We start from the raw sequence: 21296 nt of genomic DNA, 5'->3' as shown, positions 1-21296 counted from the left end.
CAAAATCTATGGGATGCAGCAAAAGCAGTTCTTAGAGGAAATTTCATATCAATACAGGACTTTAAGAAACAAGAAAAATCTCAAACAACCTAATCCACCACCTAAAAGAACTAGTTAAAGAAGAACAAACAAAACTTAAAGTTGGCAGAAGGAAGGAAATAATAAATATCAGAGAGGAAATAGAGATTAAAAAACAATAGAAAAAAATCAATAGAAAGAGAACCAAAGAGCTGGTTCTCTGAAAGTTTAAACAAAACTGACAAATATCTGGCCAGGCTCACAAGAAGAAAAGAGAGAAGATTCAAATAGTCAAAATAAGAAATGATACATCAGAAAGACAAAAAAAAAACTATAAGAGAACAATTATATGTCAATTATATGAACACCATATGTCAACAAATTTGGCAACCTAGAAGAAATGGACAACTTTCTAGAAACACATAGCCCACCAAAACTGAATCAAGAGGAAATAGGTAATTTGAACAGACCAATCACTAGAAGTGAAATAGAATCTGTAATTAACAACAACAACAAAAAACTCCCTACAAGAAAGTCCAGGGCCAGATGGTTTCACGGGCGAATTTTACCAAACATGCGAGGAAGAACTTACACAGATAATTCTCAAACTGCCAAAAGATCGAAGAGGTAGGAACACTCCAAAGACATTCTAGGATGTCACCATCATCTGATACCAAAACCAGACAAAGGCAGTACAAAAAGAAGAGAAAATTATAAGCCAATATCTTTGATGAATATAAATGCAAAAATTCTCAACAAAATATTAGCAAACCAGATCCAGTAATACATAAAAAAGATCATATACCACAACAAAGCTGGGTTCATCCAAGGATTAAATCATACAAGGACGGTTCACCATACACAAATGAATCAATGTGATACACTACACAGCAAAAGGAAAGACAAAAACCACACAGTCATCTCAACAGATAAAAAAAAGCATTCAGTGAAACTAAATATCCAATTATGATAAAAATTCTTACCAAAGTGGGTACAGAGGGAATATATTTCAACATAATAAAGCTATTTACGACAAACCTACAGCTAGTACGATACTCAACAGTGAAAACCGGAAAGCATTCCCACTAAATTCAGGAAGAAGACAAGGATTCCTATTCTCACTACTTCTATTCAACACAGTATTGGAAGTCCTAGCCAGAGCAATCAGACAAGGAAAAGAATTAAAATTCAAACTGGTGCTTGCTAAGTCACTTCAGTCATGTCTGACTCTGTCCGACTCTATGGACTGTAGCCTGCCTGGCTCCTCTGTCCATGGGATTCTCCAGGCTAGAATACTGGAGTGGGTTGCCATGCCTTCCTCCAGGGAATCTTCCTGACCCAAGGATTGAACCTGCATCTCTCACATCTTGTGCTGGCAGGTGGGTTTTTACCACTACTGCCACCTGGGAAGCCCATTTCAAATTGGTAAGGGAGGGATAAAATTGTCATTATATGCAGATGGCATGATACTATATACAGAAAACCCTAAAGACCACACAAAACAAGACTGGAATTGATAAATTCAGCAAGGTAGCAGGACACAGGAATCAGTTGCATTTCTTTAAACAGACAATGAAATACCAGAGAAGGGAATGTAAACAGTCCCTTTGAAAGTCACATCCGAAAAAAAAAAAAAAAAAACTTAGGTATAACCTCATCAGGAAAGTGAAAGACTTATATGCTGAGAACTATAAAACATTAGTGAAGGAAACTGAAGATGATTCAAAAAACTGGAAAGCTATCCCATGCTCTTGGTTTAGAAGAATTAAAATGGTTAGAATGGCTATACTACCCAAGTGCAATCCACATATCCAATCTGATCGCTATCAAATTACCCAAAACATTTTATACAGAACAAGAACAAATAGTTCTAAAATTTATATGGAACCATAAAAGATTTAGAATTGCCAAAGCACTCCTAGGGAAAAAGAACAAAGCAGGAGGCATAACCTTTCTAGACTTCAGTTCAGTTCAGTCGCTCAGTCATGTCCAACTCTTTGCGACCCCATGAATCGCAGCACGCCAGGCCTCCCTGTCCATTACCAACTCCTGGAATTCACTCAAACTCATGTCCATCGAGTTGGTGATGCCATCTAGCCATCTCATCCTCTGTTGTCCCCTTCTCCTCCTGCCCCCAATCCCTCCCAGCATCAGAGTCTTTGCCAATGAGTCAACTCTTCACATGAGGTGGCCAAAGTATTGGAGTTTCAGCTTCAGCATCAGTCCTTCCAATGAATACCCAGGACTGATCTCCTTTAGGATGGACTGGTAGGACCTCCTTGCAGTCCAAGGGACTCTCAAGAGTCTTCTCCAACACCACAGTTCAAAAGCATCAATTCTTTGGTGCTCAGCTTTCTTCACAGTCCAACTCTCACATCCATACATGACCACTGGAAAAACCATAGCCTTGACTAGATGGACCTTTGTTGGCAAAGTAATGTCTCTGCTTTTGAACATGCTATCTAGGTTGGTCATAACTTTCCTTCCAAGGAGTAAGCGTCTTTTAATTTCATGGCTGCAATTACCATCTGCAGTGATTTTGGAGCCCAGAAAAATAAAGTCAGCTACTGTTTCCACTGTTTCTCCATCTATTTCCCATGAAGTGATGGGATTGGATGCCATGATCTTCATTTTCTGAATGTTGAGCTTTAAAGCCAAGTTTTTCACTCTCCTCTTTCACTTTCATCAAGAGGCTTTTGAGATCCTCTTCACTTTCTGCCATAAGGGTGGTGTCATCTGCATATCTGAGGTTATTGATATTTCTCCCAGCAACCTTGATTTCAGCTTGTGCTTTTTCCAGCCCAGCGTTTCTCATGATGTACTCTGCATATAAGTTAAACAAGCAGGGTGACAATATACAGCCTTGACGTACTCTTTTTCCTATTTGGAACCAGTCTGTTGTCCCATGTCCAGTTCTAACTGTTGCTTCCTGACCTGCACACAGGTTTCCCAAGAGGCAGATCAGGTGGTCTGGTATTCCCATCTCTTTCAGAATTTTCCAGTTTATTGTGATCCACACAGTCAAAGGCTTTGGCATAGTCAATAAAGCAGAAATAGATGTTTTTCTGGAACTCTCTTGCTTTGTCCATGATCCAACAGATGTTGGCAATTTGATCTCTGGTTCTTCTGCCTTTTCTAAAACCAGCTTGAACATGAGGAAGTTCACGGTTCACATATTGCTAAAGCCTGGCTTGGAGAATTTTGAGCATTACTTTACTCGCGTGTGAGATGAGTGCAATTGTGCGGTAGTTTGAGCATTCTTTGGCATTGCCTTTCTTTGGGATTGGAATGAAAACTGACCTTTTCCAGTCCTGTGGCCACTGCTGAGTTTTCCAAATTTGCTGGCATATTGAGTGCAGCACTTTCACAGCATCATATTTTAGGATTTGAAATAGCTCAACTGGAATTCCATCACCTCCACTAGCTTTGTTCATAGTGATGCTTTCTAAGGCCCAGTTGACTTCACATTCCAGGATGTCTGGCTCTAGGTGAGTGATCACACCATTGTGATTATCTGGGTCATGAAGATCTTTTTTGTAAAGTTCTTCTGTGTATTCTTGTCACGTCTTCTTAATATCTTCTGCTTGTTAGGTCCATACCATTTCTGTACTTTATCAAGCCCATCTTTGCATGAGGTGTTCCCTTGGTATCTCTAATTTTCTTGAAGAGATCTCTAGTCTTTCCCATTCTGTTGTTTTCCTCTATTTCTTTGCTTCAGACAATACTAAAAAGCTATAGTAATCAAAGCAGTGTGAGACTGGTATAAAAACAGACAGATATATGGATCAATGGAATAGAATAGAGAGCCTAGAATGAACCGCACACCTATAGATAATTAATCTTTGATAAAGGAGGCAAGAATATAAAATGGGGAAAGATAGTCTCTTCAGCAAGTGGTGTTGGAGAAGGGGAACAACCAGCTGCATGTAAATCTGTGAAGTTAGGAGACACCCTCAGATCATACACAAAAAATAACTCAAAATGGGTTACTGACTTAAAACTATAAGACACGACATCACAAAACTCCTAGAAGAGAATATGGGCAAAACATTCTCTGACATAAATCATACCAATGTTTTCTGAGGTATCCCAAGGCAAAAATAAACAAATGAAACCTAATCAAAATTAAAGCTTTTGCATAGCAAAGAATACTATAAACAAAAGGAAAAGACATGTGTTCCCCAAGCATCCAGTATCGTGCATCGAACCTGGACTGGCGACTTGTTTCATACATGATAGTATACATGTTTCAATGCCATTCTCCCAAGTCTTCCCACCCTCTCCCTCTCCCACAGAGTCCAAAAGACTGTTCTATACATCAGTGTCTCTTTTGCTGTCTCGTATACAGGGTTATTGTTACCATCTTTCTAAATTCCATATATATGTGTTAGTATACAGTATTGGTGTTTTTCTTTCTGGCTTACTTCACTCTGTATAATAGGCTCCAGTTTCATCCATCTCATTAGAACTGATTCAAATGAATTCTTTTTAATGGCTGAGTAATACTCCATTGTGTATACGTACCACAGCTTTCTTTTTTTATTTTATTTTATTTATTTATTTATTTTTAATTTAATTTTATTTTTAAACTTTACATAATTGTATTAGTTTTGCCAAATATCAAAATGAATCCATCACAGGTATACATGTGCTCCCATCCTGAACCCTCCTCCCTCCTCCCTCCCCATACCATCCCTCTGGGTCGTCCCAGTGCACCAGCCCCAAGCATCCAGTATCGTGCATCGAACCTAGACTGGCATCTCATTTCATACATGATATTTTACATGTTTCAATGCCATTCTCCCAAATCTTCCCACCCTCTCCCTCTCCCACAGAGTCCATAAGACTGTTCCATACATTAGTGTCTCTTTTGCTGTCTCGTACACAGGGTTATTGTTATCATCTTTCTAAATTCCATATATATGCCTTAGTATACTGTATTGGTGTTTTTCCTTCTGGCTTACTTCACTCTGTATAATAGGCTCCAGTTTCATCCACCTCATTAGAACTGATTCAAATGAATTCTTCTTAATGGCTGAGTAATACTCCATTGTGTATATGTACCATAGCTTTCTTATCCATTCATCTGCTGATGGACATCTAGGTTGCTTCCATGTCCTGGCTATTATAAACAGTGCTGCGATGAACATTGGGGTACATGTGTCTCTTTCCCTTCTGGTTTCCTCAGTATGTATGCCCAGCAGTGGGATTGCTGGATCATAAGGCAGTTCTGTTTCCAGTTTTTTAAGGAATCTCCACACTGTTCTCCATAGTGGCTGTACTAGTTTGCATTCCCACCTACAGTGTAAGAGGGTTCCCTTTTCTCCACACCCTCTCCAGCATTTATTGCTTGTAGACTTTTGGATCACAGCCATTCTGACTGGCGTGAAATGGTACCTCATAGTGGTTTTGATTTGCATTTCTCTGATAATGAGTGATGTTGAGCATCTTTTCATGTGTTTGTTAGCCATCTGTATGTCTTCTTTGGAGAAATGTCTATTTAATTCTTTGGCCCATTTTTTGATTGGGTCATTTATTTTTCTGGAATTGAGCTGTAGGAGTTGCTTGTATATTTTTGAGATTAGTTGTTTGTCAGTTGCTTCATTTGCTATTATTTTCTCCCATTCTGAAGGCTGTCTTTTCACCTTGCTAATAGTTTCCTTTGTTGTGCAGAAGCTTTTAAGTTTAATTAGGTCCCATTTGTTTATTTTTGCTTTTATTTCCAATATTCTGTGAGGTGGATCATAGAGGATCCTGCTGTGATGTATGTCGGAGAGTGTTTTGCCTATGTTCTCCTCTAGGAGTTTTTTAATTTCTGGCCTTACGTTTAGATCTTTAACCCATTTTGAGTTTATTTTTGTGTATGATGTTAGAAAGTGTTCTAGTTTCATTCTTTTACAAGTGGTTGACCAGTTTTCCCAGCACCACTTGTTAAGGAGATTGTCTTTAATCCATTGTATATTCTTGCCTCCTTTGTCAAAGATAGGGTGTCCATATGTGCGTGGATTAATCTCTGGGCTTTCTGTTTTGTTCCATTGATCTATATTTCTGTCTTTGTGCCAGTACCATACTGTCTTGATGACTGTGGCTTTGTAGTAGAGCCTGAAGTCAGGTAGGTTGATTCCTCCACTTCCATTCTTCTTTCTCAAGATAGCTTTGGCTAATCGAGGTTTTTTGTATTTCCATACAAATTGTGAAATTATTTGTTCTAGCTCTGTGAAGAATACCATTGGTAGCTTGATAGGGATTGCATTGAATCTATAAATTGCTTTGGGTAGTATACTCATTTTCATTATATTGATTCTTCCAATCCATGAACATGGTATATTTCTCCATCTATTAGTATCCTCTTTGATTTCTTTCACCAGTGTTTTATAGTTTTCTATATATAGGTCTTTAGTTTCTTTAGGTAGATATATTCCTAAGTATTTTATTCTTTCCATTGCAATGGTGAATGGAATTGTTTCCTTAATTTCTCTTTCTGTTTTCTCATTATTAGTGTATAGGAATGTAAGGGATTTCTGTGTGTTGATTTTATATCCTGCAACTTTACTATAATCATTGATTAGTTCTAGTAATTTTCTGGTGGAGTCTTTAGGGTTTTCTATGTAGAGGATCATGTCATCTGCAAATAGTGAGAGTTTTACTTCTTCTTTTCCAATTTGGATTCCTTTTATTTCTTTTTCTGCTCTGATTGCTGTGGCCCAAACTTCCAGAACTATGTTGAATAGTAATGGTGAAAGTGGGCACCCTTGTCTTGTTCCTGACTTTAGAGGAAATGCTTTCAATTTTTCACCATTGAGGATAATGTTTGCTGTGGGTTTGTCATATATAGCTTTTATTATGTTGAGGTATGTTCCTTCTATTCCTGCTTTCTGGAGAGTTTTTATCATAAATAGATGTTGAATTTTGTCAAAGGCTTTCTCTGCATCTATTGAGATAATCATATGGTTTTTATTTTTCAATTTGTTAATGTGGTGTATTACATGTATACCTGTGGTGGATTCATTTCAATATTTGGCAAAACCAATACAATATTGTAAAGTTTAAAAATAAAATAAAATTAAAAAAAAAAAAAGAAAAGACAACTTAGGTACAAACTGGGAGCAAATATTTGCAAATGCTGCGACTAACAAGGGCTTAATTTCCAAAGTATACAAAGAGCTCACACTACTCAATAACTACAACGACAACAAAAAACCCAGGGACTTCCGTGGTGGTCCGGGAATTAAGAATCTGCCTGCCAATGCACAGGACATAGGTTCAACCCTTGGTCTGGGAAGATTCCACATGCCTCAGAGCTACTGGGCCTGTGAACCACAACTACTGAGCCTGTATGCTGCAATTACTGCAAAACTTCCCCCAACTCAATATGTCTGAAGAAAATGTTCTATTGGCTATCTCAGTTGGTTAAAAATCTATTTCTCTCGTGCATATCCTTTAATTCTTCCAGTCTGCTGATGGCTATTTATCCAGCTCTACAACTGTATTCTCCTCAATATCAGTCTAAGCTAAGTGGGAACCCCCAAAAGTTGCATTTTCCAGGAGGCAGATTAGTTCCCAGTGTCACTAGATATAAAAAGCAGTCATGGAAGGCATGCTACAAATGAATAAACCATGATATCATAGGTAAAACTGGAACAAATGCACCAAGTCATCTTAGAGAATTCTGGGAAATATCCAGTATAAGACACAGGAAGACAATGCCTCAAAAACTACCTCAATAAATAAGTGACATAATGACACAGCTTTAATGGTGTTCCACCCCAGAAAATGCATTCCTGTCCTCTCATCCTCCCATCCTGACCTATGAACCTGGGTTTCTAAGCTAGGAATCTCCTCTTCAGCAGACAGAAAAACTTAAGTTCTCATTCTTACAGAGTCCCAAGGCAGTTTTCCCTAAAGGCCTGACTCAAACCTTTTAAGAATAAGAAGGGATGTAATCCACAAAGTCTACAGGCCTGGCTGGCAGAGCCACAGCTGTGCCAGCACAATCAGCTAGTAAGAGCTTAACAGTAGACGTTGCTCTGGAATTTCATTTTCTCTTAGGTAATGTGAGTAAAAATGGGAGTGGAAGCTGAGTGAGTCCATGCTAAGAGCTGAGGTGCTGCTGAGCAGAGGTCATGGAGAGAAACCTTAATAGCAACTACTGATATGCCAGTGAAGCCACTGCTCAGCCCTGGGAGGGTGGGAGCTCTTCGCAGGGACTGACCATGCCCACATTCCTGGGGGCTGCTTGGCTGGCGAGGGCAAGGCTGACATAGTGTTGCCTTCCGTAGGAGGGGTAGTCTGGTAGAGCAGAAAGGGCATGTGCTTAGAGGCAGACAATATAGGCTCTGCTACTTGGTAGCTATGTGGCCCAGGACAAATTCTTTGACCTCTCTGACCCTCAGATTTTTCATATATAACACAGAGATATGGACACTGATCTTGCCAGGGTTATTATGAGGATTAAATGAAATAATTTACCTGATATGGCAGCAGCACTCACTCAGTGACAAGGTGACCTTGTGCTCCCTAGTCAGATCCATTTGCTGCTTGCTACTCAGCCACAGTTATTTTCCAAAACAGAAATATGACTTCTCTATTTAAAACATTTCAGTGGCTTCCCTTGGTAAATGTAAAGAACAAAATCCTAATGATCTGAGAAGCCCTGCATGTCCTGGTCCTTGTCTATCTCTCTCCCTCATTCTCCTGTGCTCTAGCCACATGGACCCTCTTTATGCTCTCAAAAATGTAATCCTTCCTATCTTGAAGCCTTCACACAGGCTCAAAGCATCTTCTTCACATATCTCATCTATCTGGTTAAAAACTTCTCATAACTTCTTTGGGAAAAATATTCTGCAACCTCCAGACTAGGTCAGGCCTCCTGACAATGCTCCCTTAACCTTTATTTCACAGAGCTTGATCTGCTTTGTAATTATACTTGGGATGACTTATACTATGTCTCAGACAAGATCAAGAGGTAGGAAACTGTGTTCTTTATTGATTACCCTTGAATCTCTAGGACTCAACATCAAGCACAATGCCTGGCCCATTTTAGGAGGTTAAATCTTTTACTGAATAAATGAATGAATGAAAGTTTAGAGGAGGGTTGGAAAGCATTCGCTATTAATCTGGTTAGTACTTCTCTGCAACACTTAACCACGTTCTGCCCAGCATACTTATGAATATTTAATTCCTTCTTTCCTTGCTGGATTTTCAGCTTTGCCGTGTATATATACAACTTCAAATGTTCCACTGCCTCTTTAAGATGGGCTCAGAGGAGATGCTCTGTGTTGGGGAGATGGTATGGAATGCAAGGGAGCGTTAAAAGCCCTGAACAGAAACAGAGAGAAAGATGAACTCTAACTTGAAGGCTGTGGCCTGAGATAAGAAAAAGTTTCCTGTCCAGTCTTTCCTTCTCAGGGACATTTAAGTTGACCACTCTTTGTTGGGAGGTGAGGATTCAACAGATTGACACTTACCTGTTCCCATGAAGAAATCATATGACGTTCAGCAGGTGGCTTTTCTATGATGGTCACCTCTGTCACACCTGGGGATGATTCTGGAAGAGGAAGCAGAGAGTAGAGTAGTTGGTCCATTCTCACATATTTCTCCCAGAAAGGTTGATGAACTGTTGAAGTCTGCTCTAGGAATACCAGATCCCTCTAAGGAGCATTTGTTACCCCTGTAATAAAAGCAGCTGGTCCCTCAAAAGCAGTCAGTCCCATAAGCTAAGACCATGTAGTCTTCTAGTGATAATTATGCCAGTATCCTTTCCACATAGCAAAGTTTTCCTCAGGTTTTCAGAAGAGTCAAATCTTGGGATGCAGCAACAGCCCGATACACTAGCTGAGAAATCGGGACTCCACCGTCCTAGTCATGCTTTGTGCATTCACCAGCTGTGTGACCTCAGATGAGTGTTCACTTCCTTCTGCATTCAGTAAGACAAGAATTACAGTAATAGTTTCCTCAATAAGTGAAGCAAAAACAGGAATGAAGAAACAGAAGAGGAAACGGAAATGAAGATACTTTGGAAAAGTGAAAAGTACCATATACACAATTTTTCTTCTGCCTTCTGTTCAAGGTTCTTTCTAATGTGTTGGGAAGCACGGTACTGTGGTAGAAAACCAGTGAGCTTCAAGCCATTTGACCTGGAGTGAGTCCTTGCTATGCCCCTGACTGGTTAGGATGGAAGACACTGTTTTATCCCTTTAAGGGTAGTCTCATTTGGCACTGCTCACCAAAACTAAGACAGTAGATAATAAATGCCATTATTCAACTTTACAGCAAGGACACCGAGGTTGAGAGGTTAAACCACAAAGCCAATCCTCTGACTCCAAGTATGGGTCTAGTTGAAAAATGAAGAATATGTTCAAAAGTCATTACATGCCCCCTGGCATAGCCCATTAAAGCAATTATCCTACACAAATGCAGAGTCTAGCTTTACTTAGTCTTGGCAACCCACTACTCCACCTGCAGTTAAGACCGAAGAATACAGAATTCTTGGCCCACAACACAGCTGGTTACATAGGGATGTCATCTGACTATACTCACAGTGCAATCTAATGCCTAGGGCTACAAGAGGACAAACACATAATGTAAGTACCTAACATTAAGTTTTGCTGAGGCATCCATTTCAAATACATCCATCTTGAATAAACAAATTGCCAGTTGTATGATACAGATACTAACTAAACAACTAGATGAGGAATGAGGCCACCCCCAACTCACAAAGTTCCCCTTTTAGAAAGCCCTGGGTAACCTGGATAACTGACTACTTGAATGAGCCACCTTTTCCTTTCAGATGTCCTAATTCCCCCTCTTAAGTTTTAAGTCCACCAATAAAGTGTAAACCTGCAAAACCCTAGACACACAATTCTGGGGCTCTAATAAAAGCAAAGACCCAGGTCTGCTCACTCACTCCCAGCTATCTGGCTGTGTGGCTGTGGGCATACCATGTACCCTCCAGAACCTGTGTATAATAAAAAAGTGTTTTTTCAAGGTTCCCCGATGGTTGCTGCTGAGGTATATCTTCAGTCATAACAAAAGCCACAATGTTTGGTCCAACCACAACATCAGCTTCAATGTGGGAAATCTCTGTGGGGCTCATCCAAGTAGTATAGGCCTAGGTAAGTGCCTCAGGTATTCCTAGCCAACAGCAACACTATCAGTAAGTAGGCTGAGAGAGACACAAACACACCATTCTTCAGCTTGTAACAGACCTGTGTGGAAGGGCTACAGGCTCAGACAGAACTGCTGTAATGTAGCACAGATGACAACATATCATTTTTAATCTTTGTAGATCTCCAGGATAGGACAACTGTTCAACATGCTGACTTTAAAAACTTTCATATAACAAGTTGCTTAGGAAGTGCCCACTGCAGAGAGTCTGCTATCCAATACTTCAGCACTGATAAGGAGGAAATACTGGGGGTGAAGAAGACAGGGCCACACAGTAAATTCCATTTGTATAATGCTGTATTTCTGGGGACTGATATGAGTTATCTCACTGACTCAACAATCATGTGGAGCAGGCATCATTATTTTAAAGATAAGGAAACAGGTTCAGATATATTACATTAATTATTTCACAGAACTAAATCTCTGACCACAGGTGCAGGTACCAAGCCTACTGTTTTCTCTTAGTAGTTAATTCCAACATGAGGGAAAGTTTTCTTCACACCACCAAGTAATTCTCAGACACCAGCTGAGTGTTCTACAATTCAACTCAATCCTGACTCTACCAGGAGAAAGCCTCAGATCCCACAAGAGCTCATTTCCACAAGCCTGCCCTTACTTCGGATGCTAACTGCAGGTCCAGGTTGTTATCTGTGCTTCTGACGGACTGGCTATAAATTAGGAGTTCCTATGATCCTTCCCTTGGGTTTGATGAGTTTGATACAGGGGCTCACAGAATTCAGGAAACCCATTTACTCACTGGAATACTGGTTTATTTTAAAGGATATTACAGATCAACAGGGAGATAAGATGTGTAGGGCTGGGTCCTGAACAAAGGGGCTTCTGTCCTTGCTGAGTTTGGGGCCTGGCACAGTGGCATGAGGAAGCGTCTGGTTAACCAGACTGGAAACTCCCTGCACTCTTTTGGTTTTTTATGGAGGCTTCATTGCACAGGCATGCTTGACTAAATAACTGGCCATTGGCAAATGACTCAACCTCCAGACTCTCTCCCCTCCATGTAAATCAGGTGGAGGAGTGAAAGTTCCAACCCGTTAATCCTGGTTGGTTCCCTTGGGAACTGGACCCATCTTTAGGTTACCCAAGGGCTTTCCAGTCACCTCATTAACAAAAGGCACCTTCTTTTATCACTTAGGAAATTTCAGGGGTTTTAGGAACTCTGTGCCTGAAATAGTGACAAAGTCTAAATATATATTTATTATAAATCATCATAACAGGGATAACCAAAAAATCATGAGTATATTTAGAAATAATAGCAATAACAAGTTGTGTATGGTTTATTATTAATGTGACATGAGAAGTAGTATCTGACTCAGTTCAGATGCTCAGTTGTGTCTGACTCTTTGCTTTCCTGTCCATCACCAACTTCTGGAGCTTGCTCAAACTCATGTTCATTGAGTCGGTGATGCCATCCAACCATCTCATCCTCTGTCATTCCCTTCTCCTCCTGCCTTCATTCTTTCCAAGCATCAGGGTCTTTTCCAATGAGTCAGTTCCTTGCATCAGGTGGCCAAAGTATTGCAGCTTCAGCTTCAGCATCAGTCCTACCAGTGAATATTCAGGAATGATTTCCTTTAGGATTGACTGGTTTGATCTCCTTGCTGTCCAAGGGACTCTCAAGAGTCTTATCCAGTCTTATCCAACACCATTGTTCAAAAGCATCAATTCTTCAGCACTCAGCTTTCTTTTTGGTCCAACTCTCACATCCACATATGACTACTGGAAAAACCACAGCTTTGACTATACACACCTTTGTCAGTAAAGTAATGTCTCTGCTATTTAATATGCTGTCTAGGTTTGTCATAGCTTTTCTTCCAAGGAACAAGCGTCTTTTAATTTCAAGGCTGCAGTCACCATCTGCAGTGATTTTGGAGCCCAGGAAAATAAAGTCTGTCACTGTTTCCCCATCTATTTGTCATGAAGTGATGGGACTAGATGCCATGATTTTAGTTTTTTGAATGTTGAGTTTTAATCTAGCTTTTTCACTCTCCTCTTTCACTTTCATCAAGAGGCATTTTAGTTCCTCTCTGCTTTCTGCCATAAGGGTGGTGTCATCTGCAGAGCCCCCAAGATGATAGCTAACAGTGAATGATGCTGGATTTGTGATCTCCAAAGAAGATTTAGCTTCAGGGATCAGGTACCAGGCTTGATCACTCAAAGCTTTTGTGTGGCAGAAGTTTTATTATATAGTGAAAAAGGACAGAAAAAGCTTCTGACATAGACATCAGAAGGGGGAGAGAGGGGTTCACTTGCTACTCTTATCAAGGCCTTATATACTTTTATCAGAACCATTCCCACAACATACATTTTAAATGAACAAGATTAGAACTAACAATAGAAAGGTCTTACCAGATCCACTCTCACAACATACATCTTAAGGTAAGATTAGTCAGAAGGTTCTTGTTAAGAAGAAGAAAAATGTCCTTGAGCAAGATGCAGTTATTATATAATCATTCAGTTCAGTTCAGTTCAGTCGCTCAGTCGTGTCCGACTCTTTGCGACCCCATGAATCGCAGCACGCCAGGCCTCCCTGTCCATCACCATCTCCCGGAATTCACTCAAACTCACACCCATTGAGTCGGTGATGCCATCCAGCCATCTCATCCTCTGTCGTCCCCTTCTCCTCCTGCCCCCAATCCCTCCCAGCATCAGGGTCTTTTCCAATGAGTCAACTCTTTGCATGAGGTGGCCAAAGTACTGGAGTTTCAGTTTTAGCATCATTTCTTCCAAGGAACACCCAGGGCTGATCTCCTTTAGAATGGACTGGTTGGATCTCCTTGCAGTCCGAGGGACTCTCAAGAGTCTTCTCCAACACCACAGTTCACAAGCATCAACTCTTCAGTGCTCAGCTTTCTTCACAGTCCAACTCTCACATCCATACATGACTACTGGAAAAACCATAGCCTTGACTAGATGGACCTTTGTTGGCAAAGTAATGTCTCTGCTTTTTAATATGCTATCTAGGTTACCCCTTATCAAACTGTGCAGTTGGGGCAAATTCTAAACAGAAGATACAAAGAGTCCAAAAAAACTCAATTGCCACTTTTGAAGTAGTTTGTTGTTTGGTTACTGTGTCTGAGTCTCCAAGTTGCTAAGGTGCATTGGACTCTTCCGGGGCCCCATGGACTTTAGACCTCCACAGAGAGTGTGCAACCAGCACTGAGATCTAAACAGCAAAGTGGTGCAGCCTGGTGAGTACTCCACTCACCCTCCCCAACAAGAACTCTACAAAGCAGCCCCACCCCTGGCTGAGTTATACTCTAGAGTGTGAGCTGGCTTCTTTCCATTCTTTGATCAAATAAAACTTGCCTTTGCTTCTGACCAAACTTGGTCTCATCCTACTGGCTCTAATGATACTGGGCAGGAAGACCCTTTTTGGTGCCCAACGCAAAAGGGTTGGTAACAACAAAAGGCTGATTGTTTTGCCTACATGAGTGGCCCCCAATAAAACCCCTAGAATTTGGGTCTTAGGCCAGCTTCCCTGGGCAGAAACACTGCACACATATTGTAGCATTTCACCACTTGAGGAAGGAGTGTACTCTATGTGACCACTCACCTGTGGGAAAACTTCAGAAGCTGATACACGGCTTCCTCTGGATACCACCTGATATGTTAAAGGTCAGATTTCCAGGGTCCAACTGATTGATATAATAAACTATAGCTGGGAGTCCTGTCTGAGTCTTGTGAGTTCTTCTAATGAATCACTGAGACTTGTGGACAGTTGTGAGACACCAGAAACATGTATCTATCTCTTCATTTTAAATACGTTTTAATTTTTTTGCTTTAGTTGTTTTGGGAAATAGCAAATAGTTGGGTTTTGTGAGCCAGATTTAAAATCTTTTTCTATTACTAGGTGATTTAAGCTCATTCATATTTATTGTTACGAGGGTTATGTTTGGTCTCAGCCTTATCATTATATTTTGTAATTACATGTATCATATTACAATTGTTATGTTTCTTTTTGAAATGTGTATCGTTTGCTCTTTTCTTTAAAATATTTGGGGGAATGGACTGCTTTCTATTGCTTCATGAGAAACTACCACAAATTAGCAACTTTAAACAGCACCCAGGTCACAGTTCTGTATCTTGTAAATCTGGCACAGCATGACTGGTTTCTCTGCTGAGGCTGAAATAATTGATCTATATTTCTATACATCCAGGCAAACCGACTGCTCAAGTGTCAGCTGATCTATTCGCATTGGGTGCTCCAGGTCATCTTCCATTCCTGTTACTGGCAGAACTCAACTCCTTGTGGTGGTAGGAATGAAGTCTTCAGTCCTTGCCTGCTGTCAGCTGGGGGCACTTTCAGCGGCCATTATGATATACTTTATCATGTGTTCTTATCCATCTTCAAGCCAACAACAGCATAACAAATCTTTTCCATGCTTCAAATCTCTTTGACTTCCTCTTCTGTTAACAGCTTGTTGTAAAGTGCTCATGTAGTTAAGGATAATCTCCCTTTTTGCCAATTCACACAACAAATCACAGGTGTTATACTTCAGGAAATCTTGGAGGGCCATTTTTTGGGATTCCTTTTTATTAAAAAAAAAAAAAAAAGCCTTATTGAGATATAATTCCACACCATAAAGTGTTCACCCCACTGAAATGTATACTTCAGTGATTTTTAGTATATTCACAGAGTTGTAAATCCTTTCATGAAAAAGTAACCTTGTACCATTTTCCATTCCCCACTCCCAGCATTCTGGCAATTTACTTTACATCTGTACATATAGATCATATAAGTGAAATCATAAAACACATGGCCTTTGTAACTCTCCTTTCAATTAGTTTTCAAGGTTAATCTATATTGTAGCATGGATCAATACTGTATTTCATTTGCCAACATTTCCTATTGTGTGGACATACCACATTTTTCAATCCATTCATCAGCTGATGGACATATGGACTGTTTGTACTTTATTATAAATAATGCTTTTAAGAATATTTGTGTACATGTTTTTGCATGTAAGTGTTTTCATTTCTCTTGGGTATATATCCAGAAGTGAAATTGCTGGGTCATAGGGAACAATGTTTAGCTTTATGAGGAAGTGCCAAACTGCTTTCCAAAGTGGCAGTGCCATTTTGCATTCCCACCTGTAGTGAGTGAATATTCCAGTTTCTCCAATTCCTTGCCAAGACTTACGTTTATTTATTTAGTTTTTAAGCAGGCATCCTAGAGGGTGTGAAGTGGTATCTGGATTGGATTATTTGATGTTTTTGTAGAGTCATATGAGTTCTTGATAGATTTCACCCATAAATCCCTTTTCACATATGTGATTTGCAGTCTCTCCTTTTCTGTGGAGTCTTTTCACTTTCTTGATGGTATCTTTAAAAGCACAAGCATTTTTAATATTGATGAAGTATGATTTAGCTATTTTTTTCTTCTGTTTCTTGTACTTTTGGTGTTAGATCTAAGAATCTACTGCCTAATCCAAAGTCATTGAAAAACCAATTTAAGGCCTATGTTTTAGCACATACATTTATATCTAAGATCCATTTTGAGTTAATTTTTGTATCTGAATTGAGGTTGGGGTCCAATTTCACTCTTTTGCATGTGGCTATCCAGTTGCCACAAAATATGTTGAAAAGACTTTTCCCCTCATTATTTAGATATCTCTGTTGAAAATCGCTGGGCCATAAATGTGATGGTTTAGTTCAGGAGTCTGAATCCTATTCCACTGATCTATACTTCTATCTTTATAGCACCGCCCCAGTGAAAACTACTGTAGATTTGAAGCAAATTTATTGTACTTATACATAAAAATCTGCGATATTAACTATTTTAAAGTGTACAGTTAAGTACACTTGACATTGTTGTATAATTATCACCACTATTCATCTGCAGAACATTTTCATTATTCCAAGTGTAGTGAACTTTCAAATGGAGAAGTTTAAGTCCTCTAAATTTTGTACTTCTTTTCCAACTTTGTTTTGGCTATTCTGGGTCTCCATTTTCATATTAATTTTAGGACTGGGTTATTTGTCAGTATCTGAGAGAGAAGCAGTTGACGTTTTGGGGATTGTAAATTTAGTCAATTTTCAGAGTATAGGATTCTAATAATATTAAGACTTCCAAACCATAAACATGTCTTCCAGTTTGTTTAGATGTTTTTTAATTTCTTTACATAGTGTGTTGTAGTATAAGTCATGCACTTATGTAATTTATTCACTTATGCCTTCAGTTCAGTTCAGTTCAGTCGCTCAGCTGTGCCCAACTCTTTGCGACCCCATGAATTGCACTATGCCAGCCCTCGTTGTCCATCACCAACTCCTGGAGTTCACTCAAACTCATGTCCATCGCGTTGGTGATGCCATCCAGCCATCTCATCCTCTGTCGTTCCCTTCTCCTCCTGCCCCCAATCCCTCCCAGCATCACAGTCTTTTCCAATGAGTCAACTCTTTGCATCAGGTGGCCAAAGTATTGGAGTTTGAGCTTTAGCATCAGTCCTTCCAAAAACACCCAGGACTGATCTCCTTTAGAATGGACTGGTTGGATCTCCTTGCAGTTCAAGGGACTCACTCTCAAGAGTCTTCTTCAACACCACAGTTCAAAAGCATCAATTCTTCAGCACTCAGCTTTCTTTACAGTCCAACTCTCACACCCATACATGACCACTAGAAAAACCATAGCCTTGACTAGACGGATCTTTGTTGGCAAAGTAATGTCTCTGCTTTTTGATATGCTATCGATGTTGGTCATAACTTTCCTTCCAAGGAGTAAGCATCTTTTAATTTCAAGGCTGCAATCACCATCTGCAGTGATTTTGGAGCCCCCAAAATAAAGTCTGACACTGTTTCCACTGTTTCCCCATCTATTTCCCATAAAGTGATGGGACCAGATGCGATCTTAGTTTTCTGAATGTTGAGCTTTAAGGCAACTTTTTCACTCTCCTCTTTTACTTTCATCAAGAGGCTTTTTAGTTCCTCTTTACTTTCTGCCATAAGGGTGGTGTCATCTGCATATCTGAGGTTATTGATATTTCTCCTGGCAGTCTTGATTCCAGCTTGTGCTTCTTCCAGCCCAGTGTTTCTCATGATGTACTCTGCATAGAAGTTAAATAAGCAGGGTGACAATACACAGCCTTGACGTACTCCTTTTCCTATTTGGAACCAGTCTGTTGTTCCATGTCCAGTTCTAACTGTTGCTTCCTGACCTTACTTCTGTTAATTTAACTTTATACTAAGTATTTTACTGTTTTGACCCAATTATAAATTGAATTGTTTTTACAGGTTTATTTTTGGACTTGTTCATTGCTAAGCTATAGGGTTTTGTTTGTTTTTTTTCCTTTTTTTGTGTGTGGATTTCTTAGGACTTTCTTTTTAATACATGGAGCATGTTATCTGCAAATAGCTCTTTACTTCTTTCCTTCCCACTTGTATGTCTTTATTTCATTCTCTTGCTTAACTACCCTGACTAGAATCTCAGTAAAATGCTGAATAGAAGTGGTAAGAGGGGAGTTCTTATTTTGCAGAAAAGAGAGAATGTAGCATACCTGAGACTGTAATATTTAGAGACATCTGCTTGTAAGGTTGGTCCTTGGTTAGCATCTGGGAACTTGGATTTCAAGAGGATTTCTACCATTCCCTGGTGAGAATGGCTCACTGTACTCACTTGCTATTGCAGACAGTATGGTTTATGCTGCTGCTGCTAATTCGCTTCAGTTGTGTCTGACTCTGTGCAACCCCAGAGACAGCAGCCCACCAGGCTCCCCCGTCCCTGGGATTATCCAGGCAAGAACACTGGAGTGGGTTGCCATTTCCTTCTAAGCACCTGCTTTCCTCTGGGAGTCTCAAATTTGGTACATATTAGGTAGAGGGTGTCTACATAATGCATTTCCAATAAAAGGTATGGACTCCTGGGTCACATGAGCTTCCCTAGTAGACAACATTTCAGATGTATTGTCACATGTTGCTGGAATAATTAAGGGTGTCCCATGTGATTCCTGGAGAAGACAATGGCACCCCACTCCGGTACTCTTGCCTGGAAAATCCCATGGACGGAGGAGCCTGGTAGGCTGCAGTCCATGGGGTCGTGAAGAGTTGGACACGGCTGAGCGACTTCACTTTCACTTTTCACTTTCATGCATTGGAGAAGGAAGTGGCAACCCACTCCAGTGTTCTTGCCTGGAGAATCCCAGGGACGAGGGAGCCTGGTGGGCTGCCATCTACGGGGTCGCACAGAGTTGGACACGACTGAAGCTAGTTAGCAACAGCAGCAGCAGCATGTGATTCCACTAAGAGAAGACTCTTGAAAACTTACATCTGGTTTACTTAATCTTCCCACGTGTACCTTTCCCTTTGCTTCTACTATAATAAATCAGAACATGACTTTCTCTCAAGTCCTGTAACCTCAACTTGGTGTGGTGCTGGAGATCCCAGGAACATTTGTCTTGTTCCTGATTTTACTGGGAAAGTATCCAGTTTCTCACCATTAAGTAAATGTTGGCTGTGGGTTCTTCATAGATACCCTTCATCATGTTGAGGAAGTTTGATTTTTGCTTTTTTCATTCTATCCCACAATTCAGGTATGTTCTGTCATCAGAGAACACATCTTGTATGATATAAATTCTTCAGAATTTATTTTGGCTTGCATAACGGTCTAACATATGGTTTATTCTTGAGGTTACTCCATGTATACTTGAGAAGAATTTTATTATACTGTTTCTGATAAAGTGTTCTACAGATGTCTGTTAGGTAGAGTCAATTTAGTGTTGCTTAAGTTTACTAGTTCCAAGTTCACTTTATGCCCATCTGTTTTATCAACTGTTGTTAAGTAGGGTATCATCTGAGACTATTATTGTTGAATTATCTATTTCTCCTTTCAACACTGTCAGTTTTTGCTTCATATATTTTGGACCTTCAGTTCAGTTCAGTTGCTCAGTAGTGTCCAACTCTTTGAGACCCCATGAATCACAGCATACCAGGCCTCCCTGTCCATCACCAACTCCCGGAGTTCACTCAGACTCACGTCCATCGAGTCAGTGATGCCATCCAGCCATCTCATCCTCTGTCATCCCCTTCTCCTCCTGCCCCCAATCCCTCCCAGCATCGGACTCTTTGCCAATGAGTCAATTCTTTGCATCAGGTGGCCAAAGTACTGGAGTTTCAGCTTTAGCATCATTCCTTTCAAAGAACACCCAGGGCTGATCTCCTTCAGAATGGACTGGTTGGATCTCCTTGCACTCCAAGGGACTCTCAAGAGTCTTCTCCAACACCACAGATCAAAAGCATCAATTCTTCGGCGCTCAGCCTTCTTCACAGTCCAACTCTCACATCCATACATGACCACAGGAAAAACCATAGCCTTGACTAGACGGACCTTTGTTGGCAAAGTAATGTCTCTGCTTTTCAATATGCCATCCAGGTTGGTCGTAACTTTCCTTCCAAGGAGTAAGCGTCTTTTAATTTCATGGCTGCAGTCACCATCTGCAGTGATTTTGGAGCCCCCAAAATAAAGTCTGACACTGTTTCCACTGTTTCCCCATCTATTTCCCATGAAGTGATGGGACCAGATGCCATGATCTTCGTCTTCTGAACATTGAGCTTTAAGCCAACTTTTTCACTCTCCTCTTTCACTTTCATCAAGAGGCTTTTTTGTTCCTCTTCACTTTCTGCCATAAGGGTGAAAGTGAGGTTATTGATATTTGAGGTTATTGATATTTCTCCTGGCAGTCTTGATTCCAGCTTGTGTTTCTTCCAGTCCAGCGTTTCTCATGATGTACTCTACATATAAGTTAAATAAGCAGGGTGACAATGTACAGCCTTAACGTACTCCTTTTCCTATTTGGAACCAGTCTGTTGTTCCATGTCCAGTTCTAACTGTTGCTTCCTGACCTGCATACAGATTTCTCAAGAGGCAGGTCAGATGGTCTGGTATTCCCATCTCTTTCAGAATTTTCCACAGTTTATTGTGATCCACACAGTCAAAGGCTTTGGCATAGTCAATAAAGCAGAAATAGATGTTTTTCTGGAACTCTCTTGCTATTTCCATGATCCAGCAGATGTTGGCAATTTAATCTCTGTTTCCTCTGCCTTTTCTAAAACCAGCTTGAACATCAGGAAGTTCACGGTTCACGTATTGCTGAAGTCTGGCTTGG

The 21296-nt window shown here is 40.2% G+C and overlaps 1 protein-coding gene across 2 annotated transcripts in view; it reads right to left on the bottom strand.

Moving 5' to 3' along the window:
* The window catches only part of TPGS2 (tubulin polyglutamylase complex subunit 2), a 62607-nt gene that overhangs the window by 33850 nt on the left and 7461 nt on the right, over positions 1–21296 (bottom strand). For both annotated transcript variants that reach the window (XM_070361549.1, XM_070361548.1), the window contains exon 2: positions 9486–9565. In XM_070361549.1, coding sequence (XP_070217650.1) covers positions 9486–9565 — 80 coding nt within the window. The remainder of the gene's footprint in view (positions 1–9485; positions 9566–21296) is intronic.

Source organism: Bos mutus, chromosome 24 (assembly GCF_027580195.1).
Source record: "Bos mutus isolate GX-2022 chromosome 24, NWIPB_WYAK_1.1, whole genome shotgun sequence".
NCBI classification, from domain to species: domain Eukaryota; kingdom Metazoa; phylum Chordata; class Mammalia; order Artiodactyla; family Bovidae; genus Bos; species Bos mutus.
This window is presented reverse-complemented; position numbering and strand designations above follow the sequence as displayed.